This window comes from Phyllopteryx taeniolatus, chromosome 10 (genome assembly GCF_024500385.1).
Source record: "Phyllopteryx taeniolatus isolate TA_2022b chromosome 10, UOR_Ptae_1.2, whole genome shotgun sequence".
In the NCBI taxonomy this organism is placed as follows: domain Eukaryota; kingdom Metazoa; phylum Chordata; class Actinopteri; order Syngnathiformes; family Syngnathidae; genus Phyllopteryx; species Phyllopteryx taeniolatus.
The window spans coordinates 19,452,064-19,467,534 of NC_084511.1; the positions used below are offsets into that span (position 1 = coordinate 19,452,064).

A 15,471-nucleotide genomic window follows, 5' to 3' on the forward strand; every position below is an offset into this window, starting at 1 on the left:
TATACAAATACATATGAAATATATATAAATACAATATATACAAAGTACAAAACGAACCACGCATCAGTTGCACACAAAATCACCGTGTTAAAAAAAGATTTAAAAAAAAATGGACACAACAAAACAAAAAGATACCTCATGAATATTTATTGCCACTGACTTTACCTTTTACTGTTGCCTGACAGAGAAAAGTTCACAAATGTGCGGCTTCACCTTGGCAAATGCCACTATTTTATCATTGTCGCAAACACTTCCTTTTCTTTGTTTTTATGTCTACCATCTGCAAAAAGGATCGTAACGTAGCAAAATTTTTGTCACAGACAGTATGCAGCCAATGACGGTCAAGAGGAGCGTGACATCACAAATCATACTATCGGGTGATTGGAATGGACACTCTGTGTGTGTGTGTGTGTGTGTGTATGTGTGTGCGTTTATGCGTGCATGTCTTGACCTCCATTCAACCCCTGAGACTGACTCATGGACTCCCTGGGGTTCGATCAAACCCAGGTTAAGAACCACTGATTTAATGTGAATATCAATATTATCGGGAGATTTTTGGAGTTTTATGTCAATTGGATTCTGACGTGTGTTTGTATGTGTGCATGTTTGTTACTAAGCTTATAAGGCAGGATAATCGCCTGTGTAAACCCATTGCAGTCAGTCAGCCAAGAGGCAGAGATGCTGCTGCTGATTGAACTAGCAATGCGTGACCTAGCACACAAATAGTCGACAAAAGAGAAAACATTTTATTCACTCTTTGACTTATCTTTTGTCTAGACTGTTTTCTTTTATACTATTACATTATCTTAAACGTGATGATATTTTCTATACTTTTACCTCATGAGACAGTATCTATGTCAAAAAGCACCTCAATCAAAATTTAATAAATGAGTAATGGCCAGTCAAAGAGTGAGATTTTTTTTGGGGTGGGGGTGGGGGGGTGGACACCCAGTTGCAGTGTTCGAGAACATATAGTAGCCCAATTTTATTATTATTATTATTTTTAATGTAAAACATTGGAAATAATGTAATTCCGTATAAATTAGAATGCGTATAAGAAATAGGGTACCTATTGGTTGGTACAAATGAATTGTTCAGTGTATGACAGAATCTTGCAGCATGCCTGTGGACAGACTAAAAGCAGCTTGTGTTTCGATTGGTGAAAGTGGAGATGTGGAACTATCTCATGAAGTGATTTTACTTTCACATCTTCCAGAGAGGTTACTATTGTTTCCCTCATAGACATAAAGGAATCAATATAACTTCATCCCTCTGTCATTCCCCCATCTCTCACTACCTCCAGTGTAAGACCTTAGCGGGGATATGCGACCACATCATTTCTCTTTCATCAGACTCTCTGGTCTCTCAGTCAGCGCATCTGGAAGTGGTCCACCTGACAAGCATCATGCCCAGTGAAGGCCTGGTAAAGAAACACACACACACGCACATACATTAATTGGTACCAGTCCACCATGTAAGAAATAATCAAATAGTAGATTGACTAGACCCTTTATTTCCCTCAGAATTTTATTTTCTTGATCTTGGCAAGACGTTTTGTACTCTTTCAACCTGGTGGGAACAATTTTGGAAGTGCCCTTTTGATTTTGGTTGAATAACTTGCACAGAAACCTGGCTTCAGACCCACCAAACACATTTGGGATGAACTAGAAGGGAGAGCCACCAGGCCCTTTCTTAGGGCCATCTTCATTGACATTGGATCTCACGTGTTCATTTGGATAATTGGACACAACTCTAACATGTACAACTCTAAAATCTTCCTTGTAAAGTGGATGCTACAAAGTACCAACTACATATTTTCCTTCATTTTCACATACAGTAGGTGTATGTTTGAGCATGTTAAAAATTTTGCACATTTTTAACAATATTTGAGATTGGAGCTATTTTGTTTTTTTGTCTTTTCCATATATTTTAGCAGAAAAAGATACATACAGACAACAATAAACATAAATAATTAAACCCCATGTCGACCTCCTACCCACCCTGGTAAGCTTCAAATTGTATGAAGGACACAAAGATTTAAGTGTAGTTTTAAAAAAAATAATAAATTTAATTTTCACAGGTATGACTGTTTTTGTATAGTCAATGGGCCTCATTCACTAATAAATGCGTAGAAATTAGGGCTGGGGGAAAAAAAACTTTAATTACACTGCTAAGTTGACTTCAAAATTAGCGTCGACACAAAATTTTTGCCTCAAAGCTCCGTCAGGAACAAAAGAAAAAAAGTTCCGCCCGGAGCCATGTTTCGCCGCTGGAACCCATGTTTCACATTTATTGCAGATTGATGCAGTGTTGGGCCAGTGATAAACTTTGCCAAAAACAACAAAGGAGCTTCTGTAAGTGATTTTTAAGACACTCATAGATGTGTAATGTACATTTAACATGAGTGTATGGGTGAGCTGACTGGTAGTTAGCGTTTTGTTTTTTTTGCCTTGAAATGGTAATCGCTAGCGCACTAATGTTGTTAAGCTTTAGTTTACCATTTAGCATTTTGCTGTTTCAAATTCTGTACACCAAATTTGTACCATACACTCAGTACCGACATATACAATTTAAGGATTGAAGTCCATCCCTCATAAATAAGAATGCAAATGAGGTTAATGATTATTTGCTAAAAACAATAGTTTGTCAGTTTGAACATTATATATCTGGTGTTTGTAGTGTATTCAATTAAATATAGGTTGAACATGATTTGCAAAACATTGTATTCTGTTTTTATTTGTTTAGCACAACGTCCCAACTTCATTGGAATTGGGGTGGTACAGACAACACACACATACAAAGACTTGAACGAAACTAGGGTAAAAGTGATGAGAAGTGTCCTTTTCACGGTTAGGTCATTAGTCCACTCATTGTCTTCCAAATGTCTGATAACAGTTTTGTTACTGAACTTATTATTTAGACATAATTGTTTTGTTGAAGAACTCATATGGTATATACAGGGTATCTTAAAGGATTAGAGTATGGATGGTGGGATACGTTGAGGCCATCTACAGCTATGCATTTGTGGTTCCTGATTCTATCATTGACTCTTTTTTTGTACCCATTATAAAATACCTGTACAAGACCAAATGGCAAATTGTAGAAAATGTAGATAATGACGAAGGATGTCTAGCCACAGAACATGGCAGTTTAACAGCTAGATTTTTTTATTAGGTGTTATTAAAATGAAATGTCAGTGATGAAGAAAAAAACAAAACAAAAAAACGTTTGTCAGACTAGACACAACGTCCAACAACAACTCAGCTGCTTCCACTGTCCGTGATACTGTAATAACTCATGTAATTCAAAAGCAGTCAAATCTTGCGAGTCACAACATAAAGTGTTCAATGAGAAATACAAACAGAGTCAAATGTCGTTTTTGTTGGATCCCCGCAAAAAGCTGATTGCAGTTGGCAGCATGTACTATAGTCCCAAGGAAGCACTGATTAGCACTGAAGGAAGCAATTGAAACTACTGCAGTCCTGGTTCGAGAGCTGTAGAATACATGGACAGTATGACCTCAGCTATATCAAACAAATTTCATCAAATCAAATTTTGGAAGAAGTTTTGGAAGGACAAAACAGCAAAGACAGCTGTTTCACTATCAGCTCAGGGAAAAAATAATTTGTAATGGCAATAATTCATAACTTTGAAGGCTTGCTGGACAGATATTTATAGTCTGGGCAGTGAAGGCTTTGGGAATGGGTCAAACTTTGAGATTTGACTGGTTTTCTTTCAAATCTGAAGCCAGTCTTAGATAAATGGGTAACAACTTAAAGGAGAACCCAAAATAGGTGATTGGAGGAGTCTAACGAATGCAAATTAAACCCGGATGGGACAAAGTCCATGCAATGTTAGGACAATGTTTTCATAACTACAAACATGGAGCAGGCAGTGAAACCATTTAGAACAAAGCACAAAAGCAAATGGAGTACCTGCACACATGAATATACTGTACTCTGTATTACATTGACTATTACTCTGTCTTGCTTGTCTTTCAGGGGATGTACATCAAATCAACATATGATGGACTCCATGTTATTACTGGGACCACAGAGAATGTAAGTTTGATAGACACTCAAAACACATCAATACCATATTGTTATTTCATCTATTGTGACAGTATGTCCTGAATTGGATTTTCTTGCTCTCAATTTCTTCCTTTGTAGTCTCCAGCAGATCAGTGCAAAAAGATTCATGCGGGTGATGAAGTCATCCAAGTCAACCATCAGACAGTGGTAAGCAGAAGAATGAATCCACATCCATAAAACCCAAAAGACAAAGGAAATGAAGAACTTTTCCTGCTTCAATTCATACTGAACATAAGCTTTTGTTTTCCATTCAGAAAGACCGTCACCATGATGCTTTATGTCCTCCAGTATTGCTACAGTATGTGGGCTAGTTAGTTTCGCAATTGGAGAAGATTGTTGGATACATTCTCGAAGACCATTATTCAGAGCAGTTTGATTGTCATTCGGCTCTCTGGGATGTCTTTCCAGTGTATGAGTAAGCCTTGATTTGTCATGATTTGAAAGGGGAACATGCATTCCCCTTTCAAATCATGAGAAATCAAGGCTTTCTAAAGTTCCTCTTTCAAAATTGAAAAAGTTTCTCGTCAATTAGATGGAGGTACAAAAATGGGCATCCATTTTATATGGAACGGTGCCTTGTGAGAGTCTGTGATTCAATGCACCATGTTGTCAGCTCTGTTCCAAAAAGATTCGTTCAACGATTGAATTGGTATTTCTAGAGGGGAGGGATCTTTTTAATTCAAGGTCTTTCTCTGTGTCGTGCCATCTTGCTCTCATGCTCTTCGGTGATGTTTTCCTTTAAAGTTGAACTAAACTCATTCTCGTGTTTTGTTTCTCAATAAATTAAATATGTTTTAAGGTAAGTACTGAAAACATGTAAAGAATGAGAACAATATAGTATAGAATTTTAGAAATATACAGTAGCTTAAGACTTTTTTTCTTCATCTCTTTTGGCCGGATTTTTTTTGGGCGGGGCTAAAAACTAGCCCTGTGATGTCAACGGGTTGGGGCATATACTTTCTAGCATGAGGTCCTCTCCCACCGTATAAGCACCAAGCGCGCTTATTCTATGCAGTGGCCATTCGGCAGCATTGCCACTTCTTCATTCATTTTAACCTGAACCTATTACTACCAGAATAGCGTGTAACTGGCCAGCAAACTATGCCCACGACTTGAAAAACTACACCTTCCCTGAAGTGTAATGTGTTTTGTGTTATTTGGGCTACAGTGTCTTGGCGTCTGGCACCAAGCGCGTTGCGAGGCAGCGGCGAAGCGGACGGGATTTGCTGCTCCGCGCCCCATTGGCAGCCCGACAGCTGTTAGAGAAGCTGCCAGAGATTCTTCACAACGGCGTTAGGGCTGTTTGCCATACAGTTGCTGGGCCGCACATTGCGGGGCAACGAGGAGGAGGAAAGAAATTCATCCAGGGGGACTGGTGCGCATTTGTGGCCGCTTATGGCGCACCCTTCAGTAGCCACAGAAGCGCGTTGTCCCGCTGAATTTAAAAGCAGGGAAAATTGTCCTGGAGGCGTGGTTTATGGACATTATGCCGGCTTAGAGGCTGCTTCACTGCAGCCCGTGAGAGCGTGTGCGATCTCGGTCGCTGGAAATTCTCCTCTCCCTGCTTCGGAGCCGTTAAAAAGAAGGCACTTATTTGATTGACAGGTGAAAGTTCTGTGTAGGCAGAGTTTTCAGAGCATTCGGCGACACGCCCACAGCATCTGCAAGAGGAAAAAATGTCTAAATTCTTGACTTTTTTTAAGTTTGATTTCACATACTTTATTTATTTTTTATATTTATTATTATTTTTTAAAATTAATTCATTCATTGTCTAGCTTGTTAACAAGCGTCTTTCTGTGGTGTGTCAAATTTACAAAACATTTGTTTGGTCTGGTTGGTTCTACTTTAAGCTTCTGGGGCTTCCTTTGACTTGTGAGGGAGCTACGTACTATGGCCCACCTCACTCTCCTCCGGGTTATGGTGCAGACCGCTCCCTGCCAGGCGCTTAGTTCCAACTGATCGTTACTCCCTCTGTGAGCCCCTCATCTCTCTGATCCCTCACCCCGGGGGGAGGAGATAAGCAGAGGGAGGCACAGGTGTGGGGAAGGGCATGATGAGGCAAACTGAGCATACTGGTGTGAGGCAAAGCTGGGAGATGTAGAGGGAGGTGGAGGTAACAAGCAACTTGGGGGAAGGAGGGGGAAAAAGAAATATCTGGGATAAAAGTGAGGTGACAGCTATGGGAAGTATGTCCTTTTTCATTCCTATATGAGAGGAAGAAAGAGGAATTAGGAAAACATTGCAACTGATGACTTAGTCACAATGCTCCTTATGTGTAATACGTTGAATTTCAATGATGAACTTATTTCGTTTCATGAAAGAACTGTTACGTATAGAATTTCCCTTACATTTAGGACATTTGTTGTGTGAAACCAGCTTCAAAACAAGACGGGTAGTTTTGTTTATGAGGTGAGATTTAGGGGCTTTCTCAGATACCAAACTCATTGTTTGAAGAGGCAACATAATTACGAGTTGGTAATAGCATTTGGGAAAATAATGAAGACTCATGGGATTTGAAAAAAAAACACTGCAGGAGCAGTTTATGTGATGCTGTTATTTTGGTAGTTCTCTCTTTGTTTCTATTGTTTCTGTGCACATTTGCAAAGTGAACACTTTCTAACTGGCCTGGTTAACATGGTTTGTGTGCTTTGTGTCTGTGTGGTTGCTGTGTGTATACATGCTGTCCAGTGTCCACATATAACGTGTATTTTGGATAAAAAAAAAACAATTGTAAACAGAAAGGAATTTCAAGAAAGAAATGCCTACTGTATGTCAACAAGTCTTAGATTATGAAGATTTAAAAAAAAAAAAAGTATCATCTGTATTTTTTAATGCTTAATTCCTCTCCCTGTCAGTGGAAAAACTGTAAAACAAAAATAACACAGTACTGACAGTAATAATAATACTGTCACATCATATTGGTGGTTGTCCGAGGCACACCAATAGCAACCTCCATTGGAAAGCTCATTTAGAATTAATTCAAGCATAAATTGACCAAATCTATGAGGAATTCTATATTTTGAAATTCAAAGTGCATGTCATCTAGTGGTTGTCACCTCACAGCAAAAAGGTTCCATGTTCAAAAGGCCTGAAAAGGTCCGATCAAAAGTGGACAGGAAGTTAATTGAAAGACTTTATGCTTTTATTATCAAAGAATGCTGGATGAACTCCTTCTCTTGTTATGGGCTGAAGAATGTGAGCTTTGCAAAAGAATAACAGAGATTGGTCGTGATAATGAGTGAAATAAAGTCATAGCATTTTTTGGCATATGTGTGGAGGCCTCTGTGGATACTGCCAGTTGCAGTGACCGGTGCTCAGTCATTGGTCTCACAAGTGTTGTATGAGCTCTACAGAGCCATGAAGAAATAGCAAAGTCAGCACTCTTGTACCATCTTAGTCTCCCTACATCCATTCTAAGTAAGCCATTCTTTCCTTACCTGAGAACAGTGGCAAAAAGCCAAAATATAAATCAAGAACTATTTCAGCTTCAATCATATTATAATTATAGCTTGTACCAGTGGTGTCCAACTTGACCATCAAAAAGAGACAATCACCCCACACCATCACAAAAAGCCACACAACAAATGGACGCCTGCAGTAGCACAGCACCAATAACTTAAACAGGCACAATGTTAGGCATATCTAAACAATCAAGCTTGTTTTTGTGATATTTTGTTTGCTCTTCATTTAGCTATACTAATACCCCCTTAGCAGTTCTCAGTATAGCACAGTGTAGTTATACATCACAGCAAACTAAAACCCTATAATAAATATATTGATATCATATTCTCTGACACTGTCAATCAAAACTGAACATTCATTATGTTCTGGATGAATGAAGAAAAAAAAAACACACAGACACACTCCACCCACCTACATATTGTAGAAAGTCTTTCCAAAAGAATGTTACACTGTTTTCATTTAAATTTTCAATTCTTTTAGGTATAATGGAAAAGTACTAGTACTTCTTTTAGTGCATCCTCTCTTGATCATATTTTATTCCTACATTTTGTTGCGTTGTCCAGCAATTTTTTAAAATTGAAATACGCTTCAATACGCTACCCTTTGTCTCAGGTTGTTGCTTTCAAAGGTAATTATTGGAAAATTAATTTCACCCATTGTATGTTGTGTGCTCTCCAGGTGGGCTGGCAATTGAAGAACCTAGTGAACGCTTTAAGAGAAGACCCATGCGGAGTCATCCTAACGCTGAAGAAAAGGCCACAGAACACCCTGAGTTCCACTCCGGCTCTGCTGAGGAATGTGCGCTGGAAACCACTGGGCTTGCAGGTACATACCAGCAACACCATTGTTGCACTTGCTTTGACTCATTCTGCTCCCTTACTTTTACACTTCATATTCTGACCAGGTGTCTGGTTGTGTAGTGGTTCCCACTGCTAATTTTGGTGCAGCCAGCATGGGATCGATTCCTGCTTAGTGACTGTAGGTGTGTGAATTGTGTGTCTCTTTTGTACCCTGTGATTGACTGGGGACCATTACAGGGTGTCAGTATTCAGTCAGCTGGGAAATGCTCCACCTTAACTGTGACCCTGAACATGATAAAAATGAAAATGAATCGATAGAGAGGTGATTGGATAAATGGATGGATAGAACTTCCTCTGTCCTTTGTTTGACATTGCAATGCTTCTGTTGAGCTCCTTAAAGTGACGGTTGTATTCTGCTTGAATTGATTCCTCAACAGTAGTCTACATGCTAAAATGGAGATGGTCTGTTCTTTGGCTTTTTTTCTTTGTTCCTTTTATTCATATCTGTTCTGTCCTTCAGCGTCTCTGTCCTTGGTTCTTTTTCAGCAACTGTTGTTTGTACAGTATTTATGCTTTTCTCACACTAACTAAATAATGTCTGAGAGCATAGATTCAATAGGATTATACTGCAACTGTTTGCCTCGGTGGTGAGGCTGGCACACTATTCTTTTCTCTTTGTTGCTGTATTATTAGGTCATCACTCTTTAGTTTGTATCGTGTATTTATTTTTGGATAAAATCAAGCGTTTAAAGAGCACCAAATGTTCTACCTGACAGACTGCTGGGATACCAAAACACCATAAGCAGAACATACCAGAACACAGAAATATCTGTGAGAGAAATTAAGCAGTATGTTAAATTTGTTTGCCCTTAAAAAGACTTGAGCTCTTAATTATCAACAAGATCTCAGCAGTTTCTGGAGATAATTCACTGACTCCAGAATATCCTACTGTGTCTTCACATATTTCTTAGCATAGTAAAATGCATGCTTGTCCATATGGATGAGAAAAACAATGTGTATCATTCACGTGTGTATCAGTCCAGAGCACTGTTTTGTCTCATCAGAACTTTTGTCTTTGGGTACAAACTTTACATACATGCTTCAAATCAAACACATACTGTACAGTAAGTCTGGGTTTGTAGGATGAATCCTGCAGCTTTGAAATTCATCCCAAATGTGGCAAATATTTGGATGGATTATGGCTAAATCAAAAAAAAGAAACAATTTGTCCCTGAATGATCATGTGACTCAAGGCCCAAATCCCTTCATGGCTGTCGTTTCCATTCCTCTGTGTCTGTCTCCCTCTTTTTTGTGCTTTTGCCTGTGCCTGTGTTCTGTATAATGGCCTAGAGAGAAAGAAAAGCATTATCATCCATTTTAATTTTCCAAAAAGCAATGTTTTTTTATTTATTTTTTGCCAATGTACGTATTTGTCACATCGCTCACATGTGTGCCAGTCATTTTCCAAGACCCCTTTTTCATAAATCTGTAATATGTGTAGGTGTATAAATAATTACTGGTTGTAAATGCCTGCTATTTTTGGTCACATGTTTGTGAGTTATGTATTGTTAATAAGAAGGCTGAATAGGTAAAGAGTTATGGCTTCTTTAACATCTTGGTTGAATTTTTTTGGTCCATCTTTGTGCGACTGGGCATAATTATAGCTGCACCGCCTTAAATCCCTGACAGCTATTTAATGATTCATTGCTCTATTTTGGCAGAATAGTAGAATGGAGGAAAATGGAAAGTTCACATCCATGTTAATAAATGCGTATTCCTCTGCACTTTACCCAGCTTGACTCGCTATTTACGGTTTTCATTTGTCAAAAGCAGGTACTACAAAGCATTACAATGTACTATTAGCTGGTCACACATACAACATATACACACAGTGTAATGCTTGGTTACCCTGTCGCTATGACTTAGCTCTGGACGCTGCAGTATTATACCCCACAGTCTGCACTTTGATACAGTAGGTGCTTTTCTTGCCTCACTCTCCTCTTGAATAAAATGTGCCTCTCTATGTGGCCAATAACAACATGGAGAAAAGTGCACTCCAAAGGTATTGGAACACTGAGCAGTTTATCGGGTTTGACATCAAAAGATGAACATTCCAGGTACTGTATTTATATCTGGATCAGATACACAACTTAGAAGATTGCACCTTTAGTTTAAACCCACCCATTTTTCATGTGATCGAAAGTATTGGAACATGGACTGACAGGTGTGTTTTATTGCAGAGGTGTGTCCTATTACATTTACTATTCGAATAATAAATTGCATTGTATCACTCAGTTTCAGGTTTTGAATTTGCCTGTGAACAGCACATTTATACAACAAACGTCGAAAGACACCACCCAATAAAAGTAGAGCGAGATAGAACTCCAGACAATGTACACACTCATTAGCAAGAAGATTAGGAAGGCCAGGATGGAAGCGACGGCAAGGCTGAAAGCTGCGAGAAGATCTGCTCATGCATACAAGCTCACCTATGAGGTAATGTTATAACATGTGCTTGTATGGCTTCTTCTGGGACAAGCTCACAAATCTTTATTGATGATCTAACATAACGGCAGCAGAAAAAGCAACTCAGAAGTCGACAGAAATATGCAACCTAACCAGTTGGGAGATCCTTCATCACACTGCAAGACAATGACCCCAACACATAATGCCCAAAAAAAACAAGTCAGTTCATCAGGGATAAATGTCACTGGTTTTAGACTGTCCAAGTCATTCTCTGGACTTAAACCCTATAGCCCGTGCATTTTATGTGCAAAACAAGAGACTGATGGGAGCAACCTCCAAAACAAAAAAGAACTGAAAAAGGTGGCGGTGAAAGCCTTGAAAATCATCAGAAAAGAACAATTCAAACATTTGGTGATTGATGCTTGTTGCACCTATGTAATTGGAAAGTAAATATTATGTCTTATTCAAGTTAATCTATTTTAAGTCCATTTGTTCCAGTACTTTTGCTCAACTTAAATATTTGGTAAAGGATTTTGGAACAAATACAGCTATCTTCTAAATTATATATCCAATCCAAGTCTACAGCAATTGGAGTGTTCCAATACTTTTCGGATGGGGGCAGTGTAAATCCTAGAAATCCTTGTTCTCCATTTTGTTGTTTGTTAGCATGTCATGGTGCCCCAAATCAATGGTTTTCACCTGCATTACTATTTTGAAATGGAAACCTGACTGCCCCAAATTGAGGCAAAACTGAGAAGACTGTGTTACTTGAACTATTTATGGAGAATTTCTATCTAAAAATTGAGATTGGTCTGCAAAATCAGTTTACTCATTTAAGTATTTTTTTTATTTATAAGAATGCGTCAGTTGAGAATCACAAGACTTTTTCAGTTGAAGCAAGCCCAAAATTTTACATTTCTATCTAAAAGGGTACAGTATGATAGTCAGTTTTTGCTGCTATGGCCTTGGAATAAAATAAACATGAAGATTAGCCATTCGATTTTTCTTGATTTTTAAATTTTATGGCTCAGTTTTTCCGCCATGTGCTGAGTAAATTTGACATGTATCGACAATATTTACACATGACTCCTTGAAATACGTTCAGAATTAGATTCTGGGACATATTTGATGTTGGCAGGAAATCATATGATGTTTCTCACAAACTTCTAAAAGCCCACATTTAGGGATTGCCACCAAATATTTCTTGTTGGTAATTGAATACAATTATTACGACAGCGTATCAGGGTCACCAAGTAAGAGAGAGAAAAAAATCAGAGACGCGATTTAAAGTCGACAGTATGTAATTTAATGTCACTGGGATGACATATAAAGTCATCACGATGAAATTCCGTCGTCATGATGACATATAATAATCAACAATTGGCAAGAGCCTATCCTGGAGTAGCAACCAAGTCCAACGGGACCGCCTGTCGTCATTTGTTGACGCTATATGTTAATTCTATGTTAATCGGGATCCTCATGTCAATTGTTGACTTTAAATCCCATCTTGACCTGATGACTTTAAATTTCATCGTGACAACTTTATATCTCATCACGATGACTCATGATGACTTCAAATCATGTCTCCAATTCTTTTTTCCTCAAACTAGATGACCTTAATACGCCATCGTAAATTATAGAGGTTAATAAAAAAATCTTTATACACACTTATAGGCTGCAAAATTTGGTGCACCTGCAAAGTGAAAATCAAATCAAGTTAAAATCAACAGATTTTGTTAGTGATTTGTCTTATTTCCAGAGAGTACACCAGCTTCGGGCTGGTAAAGACATTTGAGTGACAATATTCAAAAGGAGACCTTTATTCTATCCCTATAGGCAAATAGATTTTCAGCCCTATCAGTTACTATAGTGCATGGAAAGTGGTTAAGATTATGATATGGGGACATCACTCTGCGAAGGACTTAGGCATAAGATTTGTCAAGTTTTTAGTGAATGCAGCAGGGGTCAAATGGTTTAAGTGATGTTTTAACATGCTGGAATGTCACCGGCTTTGGAAGTCCCATCCTGCTCAGTGTGCACCCCCAGTCCCACTTCCCCTTTTCCCAAGACTGGACGGTAATCACTAAATTACTATTTTCACTCTCACAGCACAGCTCCCTGACTCACTCTCCTCTCCACCACGCTCCCCCTCTTTTTCTCTCTCTTTTTGACCTATTTCCTTGTGTCCGCTTCATCGCATCCCCCATTTATTTTCAAAGCAGTTTTCATCATTTTTTGAAAAGCTGTTTGGCTATAAACAGAGGAAGACTGTGAAAGTGACAGTACAGAGACAAGGCCTGCAGATGAGAGGATGGAAGGTTTAAATTTAATGGATGGTCATAAAGACATGTATATTACTCTTCATATGGCACTTCTCTAAGCAAGTATAATATTTCATTCGAAATTCACGTGAGTTCCCATGACATCAGCAAGGCATCCCGTTCTTATAGTGGACCCAATGGCAAATGACGTGTCCTTGAGTCATGCCAAGGTACGAGGCCATGCTAGCTTTCCTCTGCCCTCAGTGAGAGCAGCGGTTGTCATGGAAACAGACACGGAGAACCCTGTGTGTAAAGAGGCTTGAAACAAAGCAACAGAATAGTGAATGTGGGAGAGGCTGCGCTCTCAGAGCCCATACAACATGGCACCTACTCTATGTGGAAATACCTCCCTACTTTGTGATTCACTGATTGACACGAACCCTGCTATAATTCAGGGATATAACATTTTCCCTTCTTTTGTTTTCTGTCAATGCTTTTTTTCATGCTATTAATTCTGAAAATACAACCCCAATTCCAATGAAATTGGGAGGTTGTGTTTAACATAAATTAAAACAGAATACAATGATTTGCAAATCATGTTCAACCTATGTTTAATTGAATACACTACAAAGACAAGATATTTAATGTTCTAACTGATTAACTTTATTGTTTTTAGCAAATAATCATTAACTTAGAGTTTTATGACTGTAACACGTTCCAAAAAAGATGGGACAGGTGGCAAAAAAGAGAAAGTTGAGGAATGCTCATCAAATACCTGTTTGGAACATCCCACAGGTGAACAGGCTAATTGGGAACAGGTGGATGCTATGATTGGGTATAAAAGGAGCTTCCCTGAATTGCTCAGTCATTCACAAGCAAAGATGGGGCGAGGTTCACCTCTTTGTGAACAAGCGTGTGAGAAAATAGTCGAACAGTTTAAGGACAATGTTCCTCAACGTACAATTGCAAGGAATTTAGGGATTCCATTATCAACGGTCCATAATATCATCAAAAGGTTCAGAAAATCTTGAGAAATCACTGCATGTAAGCGGCAAGGCTGAAAACCAAGATTGAATGCCCGTGACCTTCGATCCCTCAGGCGGGTCTGCATCAAAAAACAGGCATCAGTGTGTAAAGGATGGGTAACCTACACATCTGTGAAAGCACCATTGATGCTGAACGGTACATACAGGTTTTGGAGAAACATGCTGCCATCCAAGCAACGTCTTTTTCACGGACGTCCCTGCTTATTTCAGCAAGACAAACCACATTCTGCACGTGTTACAACAGCGTGGCTTCGTAGTAAAAGAGTGCGGGTACTAGACTGGCCTGCCTGCAGTCCAGACTTGTCTCCCATTGAAAATGTATGGCGCATTATGAAGCGTAAAATAAGACAACGGAGACCCCAGACTGTTGAACAGCTGAAGCTGTACATCAAGCAAGAATGGGAAAGAATTCGACCGACAAAGCTTCAACAATTGATGTCCTCTGTTCCCAAATGTTTATTGAATGTTGTTAAAAGGTGAAGTAACACAGTGGTAAACATGACCCTGTCCCAGCTTTTTTTGGAACATGTTGCAGCCATAAAATTCTAAATTAATGTTTATTTGCTAAAAACAATAAAGTTTATCAGTTTGAACATTAAATAAGTTGTCTTTGTAGTGTATTTAATTAAATATAGGTTGAACATGATTTGCAAATCATTGAATTCTGTTTTTATTTATGTTTAATATAACCTCCCAACTTCATTGGAATTGGGGTTGTAACTCACACTTACTTTCTACAACTTGTGCTCCAAGAGACACTCAATTACAACACAATCAGTCTTTATTTCCTTTCAGCCGGTCCCCAACAGCCCTACCAGTACATCCCCTACACCAGGTGGAACTTTAGGCATGTCCAAAATGGATGCCCAGGATGTCTACATCCTTTCTCCAATCTCTGGACTCTACAGCCCCAGGTGAGTGTCTGGGAACCTACAGATCTCTGTGCTGACCTATGACTAAAATGGTGCTGTGTTCTCAGGGAGGAATTGGGTTTGATTTCATGTGATGAAATCACCCGGTACAGTGTGACATCCCAGTCTGGTTCTAAAGGGTCAGAGACTGTCAGCTACTATTTGGACCAGGACAGTGGTCAGTACTTCTCTCTTTTGGAGGGGGACAGACCACCAGGCTCTGAATATGACAGAGGCCGTAATACGGGCGTGCGCAGGCGGGACAAGACCCCCACACATGGTAAGAAGATTTTATGTTGTGTTACTTCAGTGGCTCCAAACCTGTGTTTCTTCAGTAGAACAGCATGCTCTCTACCGCAGATCTTCACACCTTTTTCTTGTCAGCATTTCCTCATCATGTGTTCATTATTTGTTTTAATGGCTGTTTATCACCT

General features: G+C 39.0%; 1 protein-coding gene across 9 annotated transcripts in view; it reads left to right on the top strand.

Moving 5' to 3' along the window:
- si:ch211-26b3.4 (connector enhancer of kinase suppressor of ras 2) overlaps positions 1-15,471 on the top strand; it is a 77,829-nt gene that overhangs the window by 38,413 nt on the left and 23,945 nt on the right. For 8 of the 9 annotated variants that reach the window (XM_061788352.1, XM_061788348.1, XM_061788353.1 and 5 more), the window contains 6 exons: positions 1,304-1,423; positions 4,002-4,061; positions 4,170-4,238; positions 8,232-8,378; positions 14,922-15,040; positions 15,106-15,317. In XM_061788352.1, coding sequence (XP_061644336.1) covers positions 1,304-1,423; positions 4,002-4,061; positions 4,170-4,238; positions 8,232-8,378; positions 14,922-15,040; positions 15,106-15,317 — 727 coding nt within the window. Of the gene's footprint in view, positions 1-1,303; positions 1,424-2,298; positions 2,355-4,001; positions 4,062-4,169; positions 4,239-8,231; positions 8,379-14,921; positions 15,041-15,105; positions 15,318-15,471 lie in introns of all 9 variants that reach the window. The other variant, XM_061788357.1, reaches the window with a different exon arrangement.